The sequence below is a fragment of the Schistocerca gregaria genome, chromosome 9 (genome assembly GCF_023897955.1).
Source record: "Schistocerca gregaria isolate iqSchGreg1 chromosome 9, iqSchGreg1.2, whole genome shotgun sequence".
Lineage (NCBI taxonomy): Eukaryota > Metazoa > Arthropoda > Insecta > Orthoptera > Acrididae > Schistocerca > Schistocerca gregaria.
Genome location: NC_064928.1, coordinates 163987980 through 164011095, shown reverse-complemented (window position 1 = coordinate 164011095; position 23116 = coordinate 163987980). Strand labels below are relative to the sequence as shown.

Sequence of the window (23116 nt, the reverse complement as noted above, 5' to 3'; positions counted from 1 at the left end):
TCTTGCAGGATGTAGTTTCTGTGCATTTTGGAAATTGACTGTCACTGTTTTTCATTATTTATTATTAGCTTGTTTGTTCTGAACCATTGTGTTAAATTTTGTATTATATCTGTAGGTGTTTTTTGTAGGCTTTCCTCTTCACATGATTTGATTAGGATATTTGTATCATCTGCAAAAAGTACTGTTGTCCCTTTAGTTATTTTTTATGACAAATTATTAACATAAAGAATGAAAAGAATTGGCCCAAGGATTGACCCTTGGGGTCAACGGAAGCTTCTGATTCCACCCATAGGCTTTGACCCGCGACATAAGGCTGTTGTTGTGTGTGACATCATGACAGCATGGAGTTTAGTTTGTGAGGGCACGTTTGTAGGTGTCATTTTGATATGATCGGTAGTGCTCTCTGGTGGTGTTTTCATGTGTTGTGTGATGTTTCTGTTTTAGTTTGCATGTTTATAGGTGGCGTATTGTTGCGGTCGGTGGTTCTATCTGGTGGTGTGTCAACGGGTAGCATGTTATGTGGCATATAGGGTTCATTTGCTTGGAAGCATTGCATGTGTGTGGTATCGGTGCTTTAAGCAGAATATTTTTCATTGAGTTAACAATTTTGGTTTTGTTATGTTGACATTATTGTAGTTTTTTTCTGTTCGTCGTGTGTGAATTTTGGTAAATTGCTTTGCTTATGTCTTTGGTAGGTATGGATATGACTGACAAGCTCAACAGTTTTTGGTTGTTGGTGATGATGGGGGACAGAGCATTGTCTCTTATAAAATTTCTTCAGGTATTTGATCTGTTGGCTGAAGTCGTGAAGTGTTTAGTGTGTTTTGAAGAAATGAGGCTTACTAAAGTTCCAGCATCTCGGACCAGGGACAGCTATAAGTGGAGATGTCAGAAGTATAACAGGTCAAGTGAAGTGTTTCATTCCAATTTTGATTGTCTAGGTTTTTTTCGTGCTAAGATTAAGTGTGGTGATGGTGGTGAAATTTTTGAGATTTATGGTGCAGTATCGGCTGTTTCTGTTGACCTGTATCGGTCAAGGGAAGTGATCAATTCCAGTGGATTTTTTGAGTAGTGGACTTTGGGAATGTTTGGGGTCTCGTTATTTTAGTGGTTTTTGTTGTTTGGTGTAGTGGCGTGTGTTTATATTTTGTTGGTCCCCACCCAGAAATCCCCAACTTTCCCCCCATTAGTTTCATTATATTTTTGGAGGAATATCTGGTTGGCAGTTTTTCGATCTATTTTCATGTTTTTTGTTATGTTCACATGATGACGTCATAGAAGCAGTAGGGAGATGTTGTGAATGGTTGTTTCCGCCATATTGGTGACGTAATTGGTCAAAGCAGAGGGATGGAATCGGATGCTTCTGTTATTCCAACCCTCTGTATGTAATGTTTTGTACATTACTGTAAAAATTACAATTTTTTGTGTTTGTAAGTCTTTGTATTTTATTTGAGTGATCTGTTGATGGTCATGAAGGTAGGAATGTATCCACTTGTTTGGCAGGCCTCGTATTCCATAATTACCTAACTTCTGCAACAGAGTATTATGATCAATTACATCGAAGGCTTTACAGAGGTGCAGAAATATGCTTATTATCTACTGCACACCGAGCGAGGTGGCGCAGTGGTTAGCACACTGGACTCGCATTCGGGAGGACGACGGTTCAATCCCGTCTCCGGCCATCCTGATTTAGGTATTCCGTGATTTCCCTAAATCACTTCAGGCAAATGCCGGGATGGTGCCTTTGAAAGGGCGCGGCCGATTTCCTTCCCCATCCTTCCCTCGTCCGAGCTTGCGCTCCGTCTCTAATGACCTCGTTGTCTACGGGACGTTAAACACCAATCTCCTTCCTTCCTTCTCTACTGCAGTTAGAATTTCATTTGGGAAGGTATAAATAGCTGACTGTGTTGATCTGCCAGTTCTGAATCCATGTTGTGCATCACTTATTATGTCTTCTTTATTTAGAAAGGCTGTCAGCCTTCTAAGAAATAGTTTTTCAAGAATTTTGCCAAAACCTGACAATACTGATACAGGTCTATAGTTTGCAGCTTCATGTTTGTCCCCTTTCTTGTACAGTGGTGTCACTTTTGCCATTTTCAGATTTTTGGGAATATACCACTCATAAATGATGAATTGAAAATATCCGTTAATGGTTCTATGATCAATGTTACACTTGCTTTGATGATAATATCTCGTATTTCATCGGTACCAGCTGAATACTTATTGGGTAGCATTTTTATAATGACAGATAATTCCTCGGGTGTTGTAGGAGGCATAAATGGGGTTCTTGTAAGAATTTTTGTAACTGACTGGAGTGTATTGCTGTCTGGTTGTGAGTTGTAATATTTGGTAATCAGGTGGTGTGTTAGTGTTAGAAAAATAGTTGTTAAATTTATTAGCCACTACTGTGGGGTTGATTATTTTATTGTTGTGTTCATGAAGTTCTATATTTTTGTGGGCTAATGATGTAGTACCTGTTTCTCTTTTGATGATACTCCAGGTTGCTTTAGTCTTATTTGTTTGTCACTTTCCATTTTCTTTACTTTTGTTATAACTTGTCTAAGTATTTGTTTATATTGTTTAAGGTAGTTGTGGTTTGCTTTGAGTATTCATGTAAGTTCCTTTTATTCTGGCATGATATTTTTATTCCTGTTGTGATCCATATATTTGGTTTGTGTACAGAATTTATATGTGATGTTTGTTTAGGAAATGCTATTTCAAAAAATGTACGTTTGTGACCATAAATTTATCAAACTTGTCATCTGTGTTGTTTGAACTATAAACAACAGTCCAGATTTCTCTTTTTAAGAGAGAGAACAGAAGTAATCTATGTTTTCATTATTAAATTTCCTGACGATAGCTCTAGTCTTCTGGGCTTTTGTGTTTCCTGGAATAACGATTGTTAGTATTTGGGAATTGTGATCACTAAAACCAGTGTTTGCAGTCTGTGTGTTGCAGGTATATTTATATGTACTCACAAACACTCCATCTATGATTGTTGCAGAAATAGTGGTTAAACAGGTTATAAGTTAAAGAACTTCAGTAAATCTTTGATTTCATCTTTAAATTTACTGGGTTTGGAGGAATCAACATTAAAACCTCCACATATGATTATTCTTTTTTTTTACTTTTTTTATGGTGTTGAAATCCTCTAACAGCTCTTCCATATGATTATAAAAAAACTTTTTTATCACCATCTGGAGACCTATATAGGCTACATAAATGATTACAGAATTTCTAGTTGGCAGTTCTACTATTGACAGTTCTATGTCTCTATCTTTAGATAAGCTGTCAAATTTGGTTACATTAGTGAAGTCTATACCATCTCGAACATATATGCAGCTACCACCATGCCTTAGTACTTCTCTACAAAATATGCCAGCTAATTTAAACTGAGGTATGTGTGCTAGTTCTACCATGTCTTTATTAAACCAGTGCTCAGTAAAGCATAAAACAGAAATATCACTCATATCATTTAACAAGATTTGTATTTCATTCAGCTTATTGGAAAGAGACTGAACATTCTGATGGAACAATTTAAAGTATGAAGCAGGGACTATATTGTATTTTGCTTGACCAGTTAACTCTTTTTTACATCTAGTATTGTTAGGTGTAAAAAATCCTCCTTGTTTTGACGTGTAGGTGGTATCTTATTGCTAGCTGGTTCCCTGGATTCCGGGTCCTGCCTTCCACTGCTGTGGTGCTTCTAATGGTAATCCACTTGTCAAGTAGCATTTGTTTCATTTTAGGTACTTGTATTGCACTGGGTTTCACACTGTATTTGTTTAGGGTAAACATTGATGTCTTTAGGTAGACTGGTTGATTCAGAGATAAATGCATCATGTTTGTACGATTGTTAATTTTAATTAACGAAGACAGTCTATTGCATACTTGCTCCTTCCCCTGGCTGTTCAAGTGGAATCCGTGACGTGTGAATTTATCACAAGGTCGTCTTTCCATTTCAAAGTTTATGGATATTACTTTTGTTGCAAGATTTTGAATAGGCCTTGTTCACTGTTTGCACTAAATGATGATTAACCATATCAATTTTTTGTTTATATATTCTTTGTCGAATCTTTAGGAATTGGGTGCAAAATATTTGTCTTGTTACTGAGTTGGAGAATACTTGGTAAGACGTTATCAATGCTTTCCAAAATGTCGTAGGAGTCTTCGGTATCGTTCGACCCAGCAATTAATATACGGGTATCACTCGCATTCAAGTCTTCTGCTAATTTGTCAATTCGATTAAAAACTTCACGGAGAGGAGCATTTGGTTTCATAAAACTTTCAATATCATATTTTGTGTCTAGTTTTGTCTCTAGAATGTTTCTGCAGTACCTGCCTTGGCTGTCACTCACTATTAAAACTTTCGGATTCCGTACTGCATTCCTTAACTCGAAACTTAGTTTCATATATCCAGGTGCTTTATCTTCTTGAACACTATTGGTATCGTTCATTACAGTTTCGTTTTCGCTGATTGCCGTGAAAACACTGCCTTCAGTTACACTTACACATTGCACTGGCTTTTCACCAGCTGACATCTTTATCTGAAAGTGCACTTACTTGTTTAGACGCACTTTTTCTGGATGCCGTTGGCGTTGCAGATATATTATAACACGAGTATATCTTTAGTTGCGATTTTAAATTGTGTGTGTTCACGCACATTTTACGGTACATCACTTTTCACTGCTTACATATTTGCTTAGATCTTGTTCTAACTCGGTGATTCTCGCTATGAGAACGTTTCTATCCTCTTACAACACTTTAATTATTTCGTATTTCGATGCTGAGGTTGCAACATCGTGTGCGTTAATAAGTTATCGGAGTAAGGCGGCGCGCCACCTTGCTGCCAAATATTATTGCGGCGTGCAGCTTCTTCCAACTGAAGGGAGAGCCATAGTACTAGCGCATCAAGATAAGAAACACCTGTTACAAGAAAGGCCCGTAAGCTTTCCACCGGGATGTGGCACAAAAATCATTCAATTTACGAGAGTCTCGTTGCAACTGTATCATCTCATGTGGATTTCCTGATCCCCAGATGCGAGTGTGTGTTCACATTTTCATTTAGACGACAAGTCCAATCATCATTGAAGACGACACGATCCAGAAAATTTTCGTCGTCATGCAGCAATCTTGAGTACTCTTAAAGCTTTACAGCCCTCACATGTATAAAAACAAATCTTTTTGTATTGCTCTTTCATTTGATGTGCTATTTATAATAGCGAATTGAATGAAATAAAAGCTACAGAACCTCAAAAGCCCAAAATTCATTTTGAAACACCCGGTACAGCGATAACAACATCAATACGACATATTATAGGCTGTCTACTGTTTAGTGGCAGCGATACCAACACATTAAATTATCAAAGTAAAATGATATTAAACAACGTTGAGGGTCACGAGGAATTTCCTCAGTGGAATGCTTCTCTGGAAGTAAATTAATGCTTATACTCCAATGGATTCATATGCTACACCAACATGATGTCGTTGGCCATACACACTGCTAACTTAAAAAAAAAAAATACACTCAGGCTATCGTTTTGCGAACAGTACTTGCAAGACGGATACCAAAGATAGTACATGTTTCTTTTCTGTCGATGCTGTCAAAATTGTAAACTGTTAAATATGCTGAACACAAATAAATAAACAAAAACACTACCGGTAGTGCGCTGTGGGCCGGAATTGTGACCAAGTTTCGGCTTGCATTTGTGAAACATATGTTACATGTGGAACGAAATAACGTGAAGGGATTCATTCACACTGGAAATGGTTAGTGTTACCGTAACGACAACTATCGCATATATTTCACTTAACGAGGCAATAATTCACCTAACTTTTGATTTCCGTAGGACATGTGTATAATATTATGCAAAATATGTGGCATGTAAGATGTAACATGAATTTGATACCGGATAAAATTCACTGAACATTGCATCGATATTATATTAAACCGTACCACAGTTTTGGGCGTTTATTTAGCTGGATGGCAAAAGTGGATTTCAGAAAGCTAACTAAAATAATTGATTCGACTGTGGGTTCTTGGTGAAACATTGAACATTGAATTAACTATGCCTAAACAAAATATGTAAGGAAGATTCTATATTGACCAAAATCCAATTTCTTATTTATTTCCTCTTCACTATTATGAATGATGTTACACCATCATCAGTGAGTTCCCTTCTGTTTTACTGAACTGCACATTCCGCTATTAAGGTCACGTCGTATGCAGTATAGCCGATATTTCACGACTGTGTTGTCTGCATTTCTTATTTGTTGGTTGCAATTTTCACATTGTCAGAATTACGAGCTATATTCGCAACACGAACTTTTTCACTGATAATGATACAAGAGAAAAACAAATTGTTTTGCTCAAGGCAAAATCTTCGAAAGATATTTTTTATTGCTAAACCAATGACGGACCCTAACAGTGAACTTGTATCAAAAGAAAGCACCTCATGACGAATATAAACTTGATTTTTCACTATGTATTAGCTGTATTTGCTTGATATCACATCTGTTTAATTTGGAAGCTTAACATTGGATTAGGTCTATCACTTTTCGATCCAACCAAGATCCAAGGGCGCACTACAGCTCAGTCTGTCACTCTAATCTTCATTAGACAGATTAGTAGGACTGTGTTTAATAATGATTAAATACTGAAATAAACAATTCACCCGTTCTAAAAATGGCGTCCTTTATTATATAATGAGCACAATGCTATGAATGGGTGTGTTGGATGAACTACGAAAGGTATCTTAAGTACTGTCATACCTGATAGGTGGTGTCTCCTGTCCAGAAAATGAGTGCACACTGCTCCTTGTTGATATGATCAAAATGCTTGTTAGTGATTGATTTGAGGTCCCTGTCTGTGCATGGAGGAAGGGGCTGGCCAAATATGCCTGCTTCCCGTATCAATGAATCTGAGGTGTTACATTTCACCAAAACTAAACCTGTGTGTCAAACTTCACCTTTTGAAAGGGCTGCTGTATCGAGTACATGTGTGAAAGGATAAGTAGTCTGTTCATCGTCGGCAATTAGAACATACTGTGGATGATTCTATCCCTTGGTGAAATAGCATATGGGATGTGAAGGATCCCCATGTGCAGTCTGTGTGTATGTCTCATTCAACAAGGTAATGGTTTAGCAAAGAGCATTGAAGGAACAAGGTGCGACTAGTTGTAGAGTGTACCACATGGTAGAACAAATTATGCCTGTCATATGGGCTCCAGCATCACAGTTGGATCATTGCCACAGATGGTAGAAAAGGTTGAGAGGGCCACCCTTGCTCACAGGGATTCATTGAAGCCCACAATCTGCAGCATTATCCCTAGAACTCAGTCTAGCTCCCTGGTCAGAAGTTGAGCAAAAGGCTTGAACCAGAAACTTGAATGATTCTGTGACATGCTGCACTGTGACTTGACAGGCTTGAACTAAAGGGTTGAGAACTTTAAGATACTTTTAAATGGCTCAGGGGTGCACTATAAGTCAAAGGCTGCTAACAAGATGACTGGATGTGGTTTTTCTCATTCAGCAACTCCTGATCCAGACCAATTAACAATAGCTGTATGAGGCCCATAAGTATTAATTTAAAGTTCAAAAAGGTGGCCTGCATAGATGAAACAGTTGAAATCCTAGTGATCAACTGCCAATGCATTGCATTGAAGTCCCAATGTTTGAAGCAGCTGTAAAGAGGAGTGGAGCTCATATATGTGTATATTTCAAGGATAGGCTAATGAGAATCTGAGATGTTTGTATTTGTCACAGTAGACAAACTGAAGTCCATTAAAATAGAAATTGAAGCTGCTAGTGAGATCGTGTAGGCAATACATAGTATCAGTGGTGGCCATCAACATAAGATTGAGACCGTCTATCAGCTGCCAGATTCAACCTCATTTGTAAACAAAGACTTTTTTGGAAGAAGCACTATCAGACAGATATATTCTCCAATCATATTGTCACATCAGAGGAAACTTTAATCACACAACAGTTGATTGGGATACCGGTAATTACTGTTTAGTATGCGGTGTGTTGAGGAGGCATCCTGCGGAATGCATAATCAGTATCACTTCAGGCAGGGGGATTATCTCCATAGTCTCAGATATTATTGAATTTAGCATATGTTAAAATTCAGGAGTAAGCAAGAAACATGTATTTTTTAGTTTTCTCCAAAAAAATTCCTGCCCCGAGATACAGGCCTCCAAAGATAGCACTGCGAACACCATTTTGAAGGTACACATTTCAGAAAAAGTTTTAAAATGCTGTATCTCTGTGTAGATATTTTGTTAGAGTTTCTTTTATTTGAAAGATAATTGCTTTATGATTACAGTCACATCCTTCATTTTGAAATATCTGCCAAAGTTCTTTTACTGTCGCCTGTTGAATTAGTTTATTTACATAAAAAAATAGTTTTTCAAAAATGCCAGACCAGAAGAGTTAGATTTTTATCTGTTTATTAGCACCATGTAGTACTATATTCTCTGTAAAGGAGAGCTTCCCCTTTTAAGTTGGACAGTTTTTTTTTTCCTTTTAATCTCTCTCTTTCTTTCGTTTCTTTTCTTTTTTTATAACTTTCAAGGGTAATTTATGTCTTCACTGAAGTTATTTCTTACTAATTTCTTTGTTACAATATTTATTTCTATTGTCTTTGTTGCAGTTACTTCTTATCACTTTCATTGTTGCAGATATTTCTTACACTTAACTCTAGTTCTTGGTCATGGTTGTTCATTGCAAGTTTCTGTATTGTAGTTGTTCAGTGCTAATTTGTTTACTGAAGAGACTTCTAAGATATCTGAGACCATCCAGTGAGTTCTGAGTTTTCGTGATAAATTTGCCAGTTGACATAGTTGCAGTGTGTTTTGTGAAAAGGACTTGTCTTCTGACTGGGGCCACAGGAGAGTGAAGTGTGCTGACTATAATGCATATCCTTAAAAGAGTGATACATAAGACAATAAAAAAAACAGAATTTGTTTATGTTGGAAATAAGTGTTCTCATTTGAAGTCTCTCTTTCAAAGTGAAGATGTTTCCAGTGATGACTTTTTGCATTCTAAATGTTTTGACAGAATAACAACAGTGATAGTATCAGAACAAAGTGTAGATGATGCAGATTTTGCATCAATAGAGGAAGAATTAAATACCCTAAATCAATTAACTACAGAGGTGACGGAGTGAGGTGGCGCAGTGGTTAGCACACTGGACTCGCATTCTGGAGGACGACGGTTCAATCCCGGGTCCGGCCATCCTGATTTAGGTTTTCCGTGATTTCCCTAAATCACTCCAGGCAAATGCCGGGATGGTTCCTTTGAAGGGCACGGCTGACTTCCTTCCCTAGTCCAATGAGACCGATGACCTCATAGTTTGGTCTCTTCCTCCAAACAACCCAAACTATAGAGGTAGGTTTGTCCTGTTAAGAAACTGTGGGTAGTGAAGTCGAGACATAAGCTCTGTGCATCAAGAAAGTACAGAGAAATTACTAAAGCAATGGATGAATACACTACAGAAAAACTGACCACACTCTTCAAAGTAGAAATTCCATCTTCAGAAGAAAATGAATCAAAGCACTCTTGCACCTCTTGGCAGGAATTTTTTACACATATCAATTCAACTGTTGAATATTGTGCATCCTACAGTGAAAAAAATGCAAGTTTTAACTATTATTCTGGAGACATTTTCAAAGAAAACAATTTTGAATGACGTTCCATCAGTATCAAAGTACATGGTAGACAAATCAAGAAATGTGAGGTCTGTAAAAGGATTCAACAGAGGCGTCCGATCCCACCCATCAGCTTTGACCTGTGACATAGGGTGTTGTGGTGTCTGACATCATGATGACGTGGAGTTTAGTTAATGAGTTGGTTGTGTTTGTAGATGTGATCTTGTTGTGTTACAGCACGGAGTTTAGTTTGAGTTTGTTGTGTTTGTAGATTTCGTCTTGTCGTGGTTGGTGGTGTCCTCTGGTGGTGGTGGTGGTGGTGGTGGTGGTGTGTGTGTGTGTGTGTGTGTGTGTGTGGTCCACATGGATTTTTTTTTTGTTTATGTGATTGCGGTGTCGATTGGTGTTATTGGTTTGTCATGTAGTAAAGCATTTAATTTATTTTGTGGCTTCTTTTGTTAGGTATGGATAATGCAGTGAAATTAACAGTTCATTGTTGTGGGCTGAGATGGGGGACAACATGATGTGCCTAATTAAAGTTTTGCAGAAGTTTGGACTGTTGGCCAAAATAGCCAAGTACAGTGTCTGTAAAGAGAATATGCGGTTGGCCACTGTTCCGGCATCTCGGATCAGGAACTGTTACATGTGGCGGTGCGGAGCGGATAACCTTTGGCACTCCATTAGGTGCCGTACCTGGTTTGAGAAGTCTAGGTTGGCCATGAGAGAGAGAGTTTTGATGACTTATTATTTTTGTTATAGATCCTCCATCAGTTTTTGCAATCATGAAACTGGTGTGAGTGATAGGACTGTCTTAGATTGGTTTTCTTTTTGTAGGGAAGTATGTTATGAATAGTGAAGTACAGGGGTAAGTTGGGTAGTCGGGATGGTGTTCGAGGTAGATGAGTCACAGTTCAGAAAGAGAAAATACGGGAGGGGTAAGTCTCCAGTCGGTTTATGGGTGTGGCAGGCCGTTATTTTGGGGTTGGATATGCAGATGGTGTATTCAGGGTTTTGTATTAGCATACGAAGAGGGAATTGGTGGGATTAATTGAAGAGTATATAGAGGAGGGGAGTGCAGTAGTTTCAGATGCTTTTTCATCTTATAGGAGGTTGGGGGACGGGGGTTATGACCATTTAGTTGTCAATCGTAGTTCAGACTACAAGAATTATGAGACTGGGGCATGCACTAAGACAATAGAGGGTTTTTTTTTTGCGGGGGAAGGGAGCATTTAAATCAGTCATAGGGAGGGGGAAGAGGCGCTCTTCTAACCTGCAATCTCATTTAGATGAGTATCGCTGGCGAAAGAGCATTCCTGGGGAGCAATGCATTTTTCACATTGTTTTGATGGCTGTTAGTAAAATGTATAGGCTATAGGCTAAAGGTGGTTAGTTAAGGAGGTTTTGACTGTGTGTGTGTGTGTGTGTGTGTGTGTGTGTGTGTGTGTGTGTGTGTGTTGGGGGGGGGGGGGTTGTTGGTAATGTTTGTGGATTTTGGTGGGTTGGGTGGGGGTTGTTTTGTGATTATGTTTTGGAGGGTCTGTTTTGTTGCAGTTGTATTTGAGTTGTAGTATGTGATACAGTTTTCATTATTTTCTGATTTTTATTTGTTGGCGAATTTTTGTTTGTTTTGGTGGGGGGGGGGGGGGGGGAGGGATGGAGGGTGTTGGGGTTGGTACGTTGTGGGTGGGTTTGGAGTTTTTTTTTTGTGTGTGTGTGTGTGTGTGTGTGTGTGTGTGTGTGTGTGTGTGTGTGTGTGTGTGTGTGTGTGTGTGCGTGTGCGTGTGTGTGTGTGGTATCTTTTGTTGTAATTGACCTATATAGGTCAAGGGTAGTGTCCGATTCCAATGTGTCATTGTTGCTCTGTATTTTGGTATCGTCAGTTGTAGTTGACCTATATAGGTCAAGGGAAGTTGTTGTTTTTGGTGTTGTTTTTTGGTATTGATAGTTGCGGTCTGATTATAATTTTTGGGTGTTCATTTGTTTTTATTTTGTGGTATCGACAAGTGTGGTGAGCTATGTAGGTAAAGGGAAGTGGCCGATTCCTGCAGATATTGTGAGTGTAGCGGAATGTGGGAATTTTGTGTTGTTTTTATTTCATCATTTTGTGTAGTTTGTGTTCATGGTGTGTGTCTGTGTGTGTTTATATTTAGTTTGTCCCCACACAAAAATCCCCAATTTCCTGCGCTGATCCCATTAGTTTGATTATATTTTTGGAGGGAATGTGTTTCTTGTGTTTATATGTACTTTCGTGTTTGTTGTTGTGTTTAAGTAATGATGTCATAGGCTCCATATTGGAGACGATGAGAATGATCGTTTCCACCGGAAAGGGAGGACTGTCTTTATAGACAGCTAGCCTGGAAGGCGCAGCATATATCTCTGCAGAAATAACATATGCAACATGGGAGGAAAATGAACTAATTACGAAAACTGTTGCCTTTGACAGTTTCATTGATGAACTTGGTTAATGGTCAGTGAAAGCAGTAATGCACCAGCATCTGAAGAAACTGCAACAACAACACATTGCAGAAGTGGAAGGGTGTGCAGAAGCTAAAGAACTGTGTTAATTGCTTCACTGTGATTTTGCTGAGAACTGGTCTGTAATTCTTCCAGAAGAAGTACAATGGTAACATTGGAGTAATGGCCAGGTTTCAGTTTTTACAGGAGGGACATATTTTCAAAACAAGACCACAAGTGTTGTAGTTGTAAGTGATGACACAGGACATGACTCAGCACATGCTTTGCTAGCAATGTGCAGTATTCTTGACCTGCAAACAGGGACAGAGAAGATCATCAACATGTCTGATGGTGCTCCTAGTCATTTTAAAAATCAGTACCAGCTGTTTGAATTGAATGAGTTGCTTGTGCTATCTGACTGGGTGTACAGTGCTACTGGTCACAGAAAGGGGCCTTGTGATGGTGTAGGAGGCCTGTTGAAGCACCATGCAATAAATCATAATCAACAGAAAAAAATGAAAATTTTATGGATTGGCATTTTTGAAAAAAAAAAAAAGAATTTTTTCCATAATTTATAAAACACATTCACTATGCTATAGTAAAAGAACTTTGACAGACAAGTCCAAATGGGAGATTTCTTTGTTATAATAAAGTAATTATCTTTCAAATAAAAGATAGCCCAACAAAATATCTACAACTGTTCCAGGGATACAGCATTTAAAAGAATTTTCCAGAATTTGCATCTTCAAAATGATATGCACAATGTCATCTTTGGAGGGCTGTATGTTGGAGCAAAAAATTTTTGGAGTAAACATAAAAATAAGTGTTCCTTACTTATTCCTTCATTTTAACATGTGCTAAATTCAATAACACCTGAGCCTTCCTGAATTGATGTGGATTATGCCAAAACAATACCATTTGCTCACTCTGAAAAGTATCATTCAGAAGCACAATTAATAAATAGATCTGGCTGATGTGATGCTTTCCGTGCATAAGCTGGTATTGCAGTCTGTAGAAAGATTTACTTGTTCAGTAAACTAAATACAGAGGCAGTAGTTTCATATCTGAAGGATGAATTTGAAACATTTAGCTCTGGACAAAATAATTTAGCGGACCACTGATTTTATTTTAAACAGCTGACCGAACACTATGTTTTTTAAATATCTAAACAAGAAAAGTCAGTCCAGTGAACATGGGTCTGGAAATGCATACTTTTTGAGATAAGTCCAGTGAGCATTGTTCCAGAAATGTATACTTTCTGCAATAAACACGTGTTTATGGGAGGTATTCAACTTTGCATCCATTTATGACAATGCACCTCTCTGCCCTCCGGTGTAAGGAATGATGTACCCTTTAAAGTATACGTGGCACACGTCGAAGACCTGAGCCTGAAGTGCCCGCACATTGTTGATTGGCATGTTGTTGGCCAATTCCTTCAAGTGTCCCTGTAACCAAAAGTCTACGGGATTGAGGTCTGGGAAATGAGCAGGCCAAGGTGTTCCCCCCAACCTGCACCCCCTGTGACCAATTCAGTGGTGCTGAAATGTCTGTGCCGGATGTTCACGTACATTGCAATGAAAGTGTGCTGATGTGCCACCATGCATGAATCACATTTGTGTTCGTTGCTGCAATGGCACAGCTCCCAGCAAGATAGGCAATATACAGGGTGATTCAAAAAGAATACCACAACTTTAGGAATTTAAAACTCTGCAACGACAAAAGGCAGAGCTAAGCACTATCTGTCGGCGAATTAAGGGGCCTATAAAGTTTCATTTAGTTGTACATTTGTTCGCTTGAGGCACTGTTGACTAGGCGTCAGCATCAGTTGACGCTAAGATGGCGACCGCTCAACAGAAAGCTTTTTGTGTTATTGAGTACGGCAGAAGTGAATCGACGACAGTTGTTCAGTGTGAATTTCGAACGAAGTATGGTGTTAAACCTTCTGATAGGTGGTGTATTAAACATTGGTATAAACAGTTTACAGAGAATGGGTGTTTGTGCAAAGGGAAAAGTTCTGGATGGCCGAGAACGAGTAATGAAAATGTAGCACGCATCCAGCAAGCATTTGTTCGCAGCCCAGGAAAATCGACTCGCAGAGCTAGAAGAGAGCTGCAAATTCCACAATCAAAAGGTTAGTTATGAAACCTTATCATCTGAAATTGGTTCAAGCACTGTCTGCAGCTGATAAGATTAAAAGAATCGATTTCTGTGATTTTATCCTTGCTCAAATGGAAACAGATGAATCTTTCATTTCAAAGATTGTGTTTAGTGATGCAGCAACTTTCCACACTAACGGGAAAGTCAACCGTCACAATGTCTGTATATGGGGCACTGAGAATCAGCGGGAAACAACTCAGTATGAACGTGACTCGCCTAAGGTGAACGTTTTCTGTGCCATTTCAGCCAATAAAGTTTTTGGTCCCTTTTTCTTTGAAGGTGCTACTGTAACTGGATATGTTAGAGAATTGGCTGTTCCCTCAGCTCGAACAAGAAGCACAACAATTCATATTTCAGCAGGATGGAGTGCCACCACATTGGCACTTATCTGTCCATAACTACCTGAACGTCAACTACCTGAGGCGATGGATCGGCCGCCAGGCAGCCCGTGACAGAGCACTTCATCACTGGCCTCCAAGAAGCCCTGATCTTACCCCCTGCGATTTTTTCTTATGGGGGTATGTTAAGGACATGGTGTTTCGGCCACCTCTCCCAGCCACCATTGATGATTTGAAATGAGAAATAACAGCAGCTATCCAAACTGTTACGCCTGATATGCTACAGAGAGTGTGGAACGAGTTGGAGTATCGGGTTGATATTGCTCGAGTGTCTGGAGGGGGCCATATCGAAAATCTCTGAACTTGTTTTTGAGTGAAAAAAACCTTTTTAAATACTCTTTGTAATGATGTATAACAGAAGGTTATATTATGTTTCTTTCATTAAATACACATTTTTAAAGTTGTGGTATTCTTTTTGAATCACCCTGTATTAATGAGAATGTTCATATAATGCATTCCAATTAACATTTGTGGTACTATGATGACCCTATTAATCTGTCGACAAGTACAACTGCCGATACAGTGATTGAAAATCAATGTCGATGTCCTCTTCCCTGAATTAATAACACCATTTCTTATGAACCCTGCCTTACTGGTAAAAAAACCCTTGATATGAACAATGGATCTGCAGCACACTTCTGGAACAGCCATTGACAGAATCATTGCCTGCCATGATGATCCTGTGGCCTTATGGTCTGAATGCACTGTAAATGATATGGGTACAGCAATTGTTCATGAAGTAACCCCCCTCCTAGATAAGAGAGTGAGACAATCCTTCTGCTGCTACCAATTGTCGCACATTGGTCTGAGGGGTTTCTTCCACTGAACACAGCACACGCTCCATCGTGTCAGGTATACAGACTGTGTGGTATCTTCTACCATCCCTCTTCCAAGGTACAAGGATACCTGTGTCCCTCAGACACTGGAAATGTCTGCTAAACAGCTTACCAGAGGGCACTCTGCACTGTGGGTGTTTTTCAGCGTAGAGGACACCGGCTCCCAGGCAAAGTCTATTAGTTAAACCCTAGCAGAATACCACATCTGCCATTTCACTTGCAGAGTAGTAGCTTCCATTGCTAACAAGTGGTGGAGGAGAGAAAATCTAAATGTACTGCACCATTTGTATGTACAAACAGCACAGTAGTAAACACATAAGTGAATCCACATTTGGAAGAAGGTAAAAACACCATGATACGTACCCAGGGTTGACAAACAAGACACAAACATGACAAAAACTAACATAGCCTACAACATGACTCAAACCACACTACTGACTGCAGATCACATAGTGGTAGGTAGAGTACTGTGGAGTAAGACATCATAGTACCCTGCTGACATATAAGAGCCTAGACAGTCATGAGAGACACTGGAATTGAGAGTAGTAAAGCAAAAAACAATTACACAGTTCTGATTTCAGTATTCCGTTACAAATATTTGCATTATGTGATATTATTAATGATGTGCGTGCATCAATCAGTTGTGCTAAGAAATTCACCAATGGAGTTGAAGGAGTGGGCCACCAATAAATCCTTTAGAGTATTCTGAAATAGAACTTTATTATTAGTTAAACTTTTTGTGGCTGCTATCATGTTATTGAAAATGTGTTTTGCTGAATAATGAACACCTTTCTGAAACAAAGTAAGTGACTTTAAATCTTTGTGAACATCATTCTTATTTCTATTATTGATTCCATAAATTGAGCTATTAGTTTGAAAAAAAAAAGACATTTTTAATGAAAAATTTCATTAATGAATAAATACAGTGGGGAGCAGTAGTTAGTATCTCCAGTTCCTTAAACAGTCCTCTGCAGGATTGAGAGTTCACACAACAAATAATTCATATTGCTTGCTTTTGGGATCAGAAAACTTTAGTATATAGAATTCGCAGCTGAGTGAAGGTCCTCGCCCCCCCCCCCCCCCCCACCCCTTTAACCTTGATATATTGTAAGTCCCTCAAACAACATTAGACAAGGAAATGACACACTAAAAGTTGTAGATGAAAGGTGGCAATTTGCAAGACACAAAATACAAAACTGCAGAAACAACAAAAGCATTCCTGAAAAAGATAAATATTTTTAAACCTAATATGAATTGAACTAGCTTTTGCTATTATTTGAAGATAGTTACCATTGCTGTATTTTTTTTTAGAAAAAGCTGCAAACTAGTATCTTGCATTGTTAAGAGAAAATTTTCAACAACCTACAGCTTCTCTATATATACAACACAGGATTGTTCACCAACTAATTATATTGTGGTGCTATGGTTGTACTAATTACTCTTCAAGAATAGAGGACATTTGATAGTATTTTATGATAGGTTACATCTGTTGAACCTGTTTTCATGGATTAGATTCAGTTTTTGTTCCATAGACCCAAAAAATGAGATGATTCTTGAGAGTATGGAACAAATCAGAAAATATAACATAAAAACATAAAAGATCAGAATATAATACTCGCTACCCTAATCATTTGCCAGGAGATTGTCAAAATAGATGAATACATTACAGTAAACCAGACGTGCTAATATTTACAGAATTTATACTCTTATCAGAATGAAACATAGCTATGTCCTTTTAATAAATTTATCATATCTAATCTTGACTGTTGTGACCAAGTGCTGTTGAAACTGAAATCTAACAGACATTTTTACTAAAGCTAGTCCCCGTTAAGACATTCATCTATAGAGTAGAAGGAGTTGTCTATCAAAAAGTCTTTCAAACTCTGTTTAAACTGTTCTTTATCTGAAACCAAGTTTTTTATGATTGCTGGCAATTTATTGAAAATGTGTGTTCTGAAATATTGGACTCTCTTCTGGGCCATGGTAAGTGAGTTTAGGTCTTTTTGTTCTTATTCCTAGTATTGACACTATATATTGAACTCTGGTTGGAAACAGGATATATATTACTTGCAACAAAATTCATTAAGCAATAAATATACTGAGAAGCAGTGGCTATAAGATAGAGTTTTTTGAACATGTTTCTACATGATGTTCTTGAATTTACACCACAAATGAGTCATATTACATGCTTTTGTATGCTAAAAGCTTTAGCTCAGTGTGATGAGTTACCCCAAAATACAGTGCTAACAACATTTTCCCGGACAAAGTACAAATTAATGTAAAAGAGGTGTATGTCATACTGGAGTTATATAACAATTCTTGCTTAAAATGCATACCAACATTAAATACATTTAAATGTAGTTGAAACAGTTCTTACTTGACAATTGCTTCTACTACCCTCTGTCTCTGAACCTATGAAACAGCACTATACGTAAGCCAGATGTATTAAGTATTGTTACTTGTGTAATTATGTGTTAAATGTGTTGCATTATATTATTATTTACTCTGATTTCGTTGATCATGTAGTCTCAGTACGTACTGTTATTATAAATTACTTACGTTAACCTGGCTTGTTGTGTATCATATTTGCTAACAGTGCCCTAAAAATGATTTTCTGCAACAAACAATAAATAAATAGTTTATAGAATGAGTGGCTAATGAGATATTCCTTTCATTTCAATTCGAATTTATGAAAAAAAATCCATTTTTCCTATATTATATCCAAGGGAATTTTTTTTTTTAAAAAAAAAGATAATTAGATTCTGGCATACATAATCTCAAGTCTCCTATTGACTAAGTCTACATATATACAGTACAGTTAAAGACTGGCTTAATTGTCAACTTCCATCCAAGAGTTATAAATTTGTTGAAGCTTCAGCAAAATAAATAAACAAATAAACAATAAAATAAATAACTATTAAAGGAGGCAAGATTTTCCCAGCATACAGATACAGAACTTTGTACCTTATTTTCTAGTTTATGCTTTATTCTCAGTTTGTTCTTTGTAGCTTGCCTTCAGTTGTGTTTTTCTTACAGGAGACTGCCCCTGAACAACATACTAGTTCTGCCTGTGATGGGGTTACCGTCAAACAGGAGCCAGTAAGTAATATTATGCTGTATGTTATCATTTGGGGAGTATCTCAAAGATAACAGTTGGAAAACAGCAGCTCTTTTATCAAGAAAGGAGGAAGAATAAATTATCTGCCATCTTAAGATCTTTTGTCACCCAGACTTGTTTTGGTTCCTGTGAGCCAACTTAATTGCATCTCATTTTTTTTGTAATGAGATGATAAAAATCTGACTGCTTTTTGTTGTGACTTGCCGATCTTTCAAAGTGCCGCTGCGCAGTTACACGCATCCTCTACATGCGGCGCTGTCTGCCAGCCATGCAGCAGCAGCGCCACCTAAGTGGCCAGCCAGCCAGCGGTCGCTAGACTTGGACTTAGTTACGATTTGACAGTGAAAGTGTACACACGTCGTACTCCGTTTACTTGATCTGTGACTTTTATGTATGCATTTTCCTTGAAATATATTTGTTCAACTTGAAGTTATAACATTTTTCTGTGTTGTTATTTTAAATCTGGAAGCCGTAAATATGTGCCTATACTTTTGGAGTATTGTCCCTTTCAAGTGCCTCACTTTAAGATGTGGATTCAACAAGGCTAAATTTTGTAAATTTTGTGGGCAATCAACATTTGACAGTTTTTGCATTATTGTGCTTGCTTGGTGTGTTGTTTAGATAATGTTTGCACCTCTTTTTTCTGATTTCTCCATTCTCTTGTTTTCTCAAATTGTAATGACAAAACTAATATGTTTCATAATTTCCCTCCCCAGAAAAGTTTGACAAACATGAAAGAGTCAGAGCTGCCTTATTCACAATTTTGGAAAGTCTTAATCCACTATAATTAATTTATTTATTATGTATGTGTTCTGTAGAACCATGTATGTGGGCAAGTTGCTTGTGTCTGGAAGAACTGTTAAAAACATAAAAAAGTGTAGTGATGGTAGTACTCGTACAAACAAAGAAACAAATGTATTGAACATGGTTCTCGAAATACATACTTTGTGAGATCAGATCACTTGTTCGAAGGAATGCCTCCGTGGGATGACTTTTTGTAACAGTGCATCCTTTTTCCCTCCAGCATTAGAAATCGCAATTTCTTTGAAGCTCACCTGATTGTTGGTGTTGTAACGTATTAAAGGCTTTACTTTACCGAAGTATGCGATACCCTCCAAATTCAACCAGTTTAACAAGAATTTATGATTTTAGAAAAGTTATTGTGTATGTTAACAATGATTGGATAACATGTCTCCATAAACAGCCAACCCATTAAATTATACTGAAAAACTGACCCACACAAAAGTTAATATCACTTGATCACTGATACAGCAAATGTCATCATGTAAAAACACGAAGTTCACCTTGAATAATTAATATGAAGTACGAAAAATAGTGGCCAACTTACATATTTTAGATCTCCTTAAGTAAAAATCACCCAGTGAAACCTATTTGTTCACTAGGACCGTTTTCACCCAGTAATAACGTAAACACTCCTATTTTAGACAAAAAGCAATGTAATTCTTAATAATTCATGTTATTTACTTATTTATGCAAATTAGAGAAGTCAATTGACAAATTTCTAAAAAAACGGCCTTTTGTAACAAAGAATTATCCTGTCAAGTCAACAAATCTGTCTGTCATTTTAATAACCTGTTAAATTATGTCACTTGATATAAATTAATAACTTTTCTCCACAAATTACGATAACAGATGTACATGTGACTTATAAACTATCTCTCTTTTTAGTAGTTCTTTGACAAGGTTATAAATACAAGCAGCAAGAAGGATTGGGAGCAGAGTCTGAATGTCACTTTGGTAAAGTGTATGTGTGTTATTGTTCAAGGTGGATAAACATTGCAAAGAACATGTAAAAGAAGTGCTACTTTGTGTCGTGTCACTGTCTTTGGTGGACAGTGGAATTAAGATGGCCACCAGAGTAATAAATATTTGAAGTTTAAATATTTGTTGGTTTTGCTCAATATTTATCATCAAAAACATGGGACCTCATCTTTTTACTCCTAGACAACCAGATTTAGAGCCAGCATTAGCATCGAGACACAGCAGCGATCCAGCAAGCAGCAGCGATTACCACAATGCATTTTAATGGCGCCAACCTAACATCAAGTGCTAGCTCCATTAATGGGAGTGAAATAGTGCGATTATAGCAATATCTACAACTAGGTGACCATTATACTGTGCATGCTGGCCCATATGGAAGACACTGTACTGTAGTCTTATCGTTATTGCCTGGAATGTTACTGAATAATGATTGAAAGTGTCCAAAAGTCTGGGAAACAAGGAGATCAAGCAATGGGGGGAGGGGTCCCTGACCAGTCCGGCAGTCCTGAAACTTGAGCACCAGATGTTCAAATGCACGCTGCAAAAATGTTCTGGTGAACCCTTTGCATGAACCGCACGTGTAGGGTAGACAATACATAAATAAGAAAATCTGTGTAACACTACCCCATTTAATCTCTGTAGCACATAAGCCCAAATAATTTATTTACAATAAAACATTGTACATTGATTGTGAAATAATATTTATTTCATCTTTCTACACTTACTTGCACATTTTTATCAACCCATTCATGATGATTATGAGAATTCAAAATGCCTGAAATATTCCTTTTGACCCTTCTCGGAGCTTCTGTGGTGTTATATCACACTTGCAACCACCACCAGAACTCATTAACTCACAGCTAAGTATGGTGTGTGAGACAAATTGCATGACATACTGCTCTGCAGAGGTAATGAGGAATATTTATTCCCCCAGGAATATTCCCCGAAATCAACATGGATTCCGGAAACAGCAATCGTGTGAGACCCAACTCACTTTATTTGTTAATGAGACCCAGAAAATATTAGATACAGGCTCCCAGGTAGATGCTATTTTTCTTGACTTCCGGAAGGCGTTCAATACAGTTCCGCACTGTCGCCTGATAAACAAAGTAAGAGCCTACGGAATATCAGACCAGCTGTGTGGCTGGATTGAAGAGTTTTTAGCAAACAGAACACAGCATATTGTTATCAATGGAGAGACGTCTACAGACATTAAAGTAACCTCTGGCATGCCTCAGGGGAGTGTTATGGGACCATTGCTTTTCACAATATATATAAATGACCTAGTAGATAGTGTCGGAAGTTCCATGCGGCTTTTTGCAGATGATGCTGTAGTATACAGAGAAGTTACAGCATTAGAAAATTGTAGCGAAATGCAGGAAGATCTGCAGCAGATAGGCACTTGGTGCAGGGAGTGGCAACTGACCCTTAACATAGACAAATGTAATGTATTGCGAATACATAGAAAGAAGGATCCTTTATTGTATGATTATATGATAGCGGAATAAACACTGGTAGCAGTTACTTCTGTAAAATATCTGGGAGCATGCGTGCGGAACGATTTGATGTGGAATGATCATATAAAATTAATTTTGGTAAGGCGGGTAGGTTGCGATTCATTGGGAGAAAATGCAGTCCATCAACAAAGGAGGTGGCTTACAAAACACTTGTTCGACCTATACTTGAGTATTGCTCATGAGTGTAGGATCCGTACCAGGTCGGGTTGACGGAGGAGATAGAGAAGATGCAAAGATGAGCAGCGCGTTTCGTCAAGGGTTATTTGGTAACCGTGATAGCGTTACGGAGATGTTTAACAAACTCAAGTGGCAGACGCTGCAAAAGAGGCGCTCTGCATCGCGGTGTAGCTTGCTGGCCAGGTTTCGAGAGGGTGCATTTCTGGATGAGGTATCGAATATATTGCTTTCCCCTACTTATACCTCCCGAGGAGATTACGAATGTAAAATTAGAGAGATAGAGCATGCACAGAGGGTTTCAGACAGTCATTCTTCCCGCGAACCATACGCAACTGTAACAGGAAAGGGAGGTAATGACAGTGGCACGTAAAGTGAAATGAAGTTGCACCCTCAAGACCGCTTTGAGCTTTCACATTAGTTATGGCTTCATTTTGACCTTCCCCCTGAGGTCAGCATCCCATCTCATGGGGGTGTCATGCTGCTTTTACGGGATGGCCTTCATAGTCAACTTATCTCCCTGACTACCTGTCTTCAAGCTGTTGCCGTTCGCCTTTTCCTTCCCCACCTGATTTTCTTCCTGTGTACCATTTATTTATCTCTGTCCTTCAATGTCACCTGTGCAGACTTCCTTGAGCTTTTAGGCAGCTTATTAATACGTACAACCGCATCTAGGCAGAGGGCACATTTCCCGGACACTGGCGTAAAGTGACTGTCATACCCATACCTAAGCCCGGTAAGGACAAAAACCTTCCTCTGAGCTACCACCCCATCTCTCTCACCAGTTGAGTTTGCAAGGTGATGGAGAGTATGATTCATGTCCGGCTGGTGTGGTGGCTCCAATCTCGCCATTTACTCACGAATGTACAGTGTGGATTTTGAGTGCAGTATTTTGCAGTTGACCATCTCGTTGCTTTGTCCACCCATGTCATGAATGGTTTATTGCAGAAATCCCAGATTGTGGCCATGTTTTTCGATTTGGAGAAGGCCTACGACACCTGCTGGAGAACTGGTATCCTCTGTATTCTTT

At 38.3% G+C, this 23116-nt stretch overlaps 1 protein-coding gene across 6 annotated transcripts in view; it reads left to right on the top strand.

Annotated features, from left to right (window-relative positions):
* Positions 1-5506: 5506 nt before the first annotated feature.
* LOC126291563 (zinc finger protein 501-like) overlaps positions 5507-23116 on the top strand; it is a 405002-nt gene continuing 387392 nt past the window's right edge. For all 6 annotated transcript variants that reach the window (XM_049985079.1, XM_049985080.1, XM_049985081.1 and 3 more), the window contains exons 1-2: positions 5507-5769; positions 18532-18594. In XM_049985079.1, the coding sequence (XP_049841036.1) occupies positions 5767-5769; positions 18532-18594 (66 nt within the window). In that variant the 5' untranslated portion in view covers positions 5507-5766. The remainder of the gene's footprint in view (positions 5770-18531; positions 18595-23116) is intronic.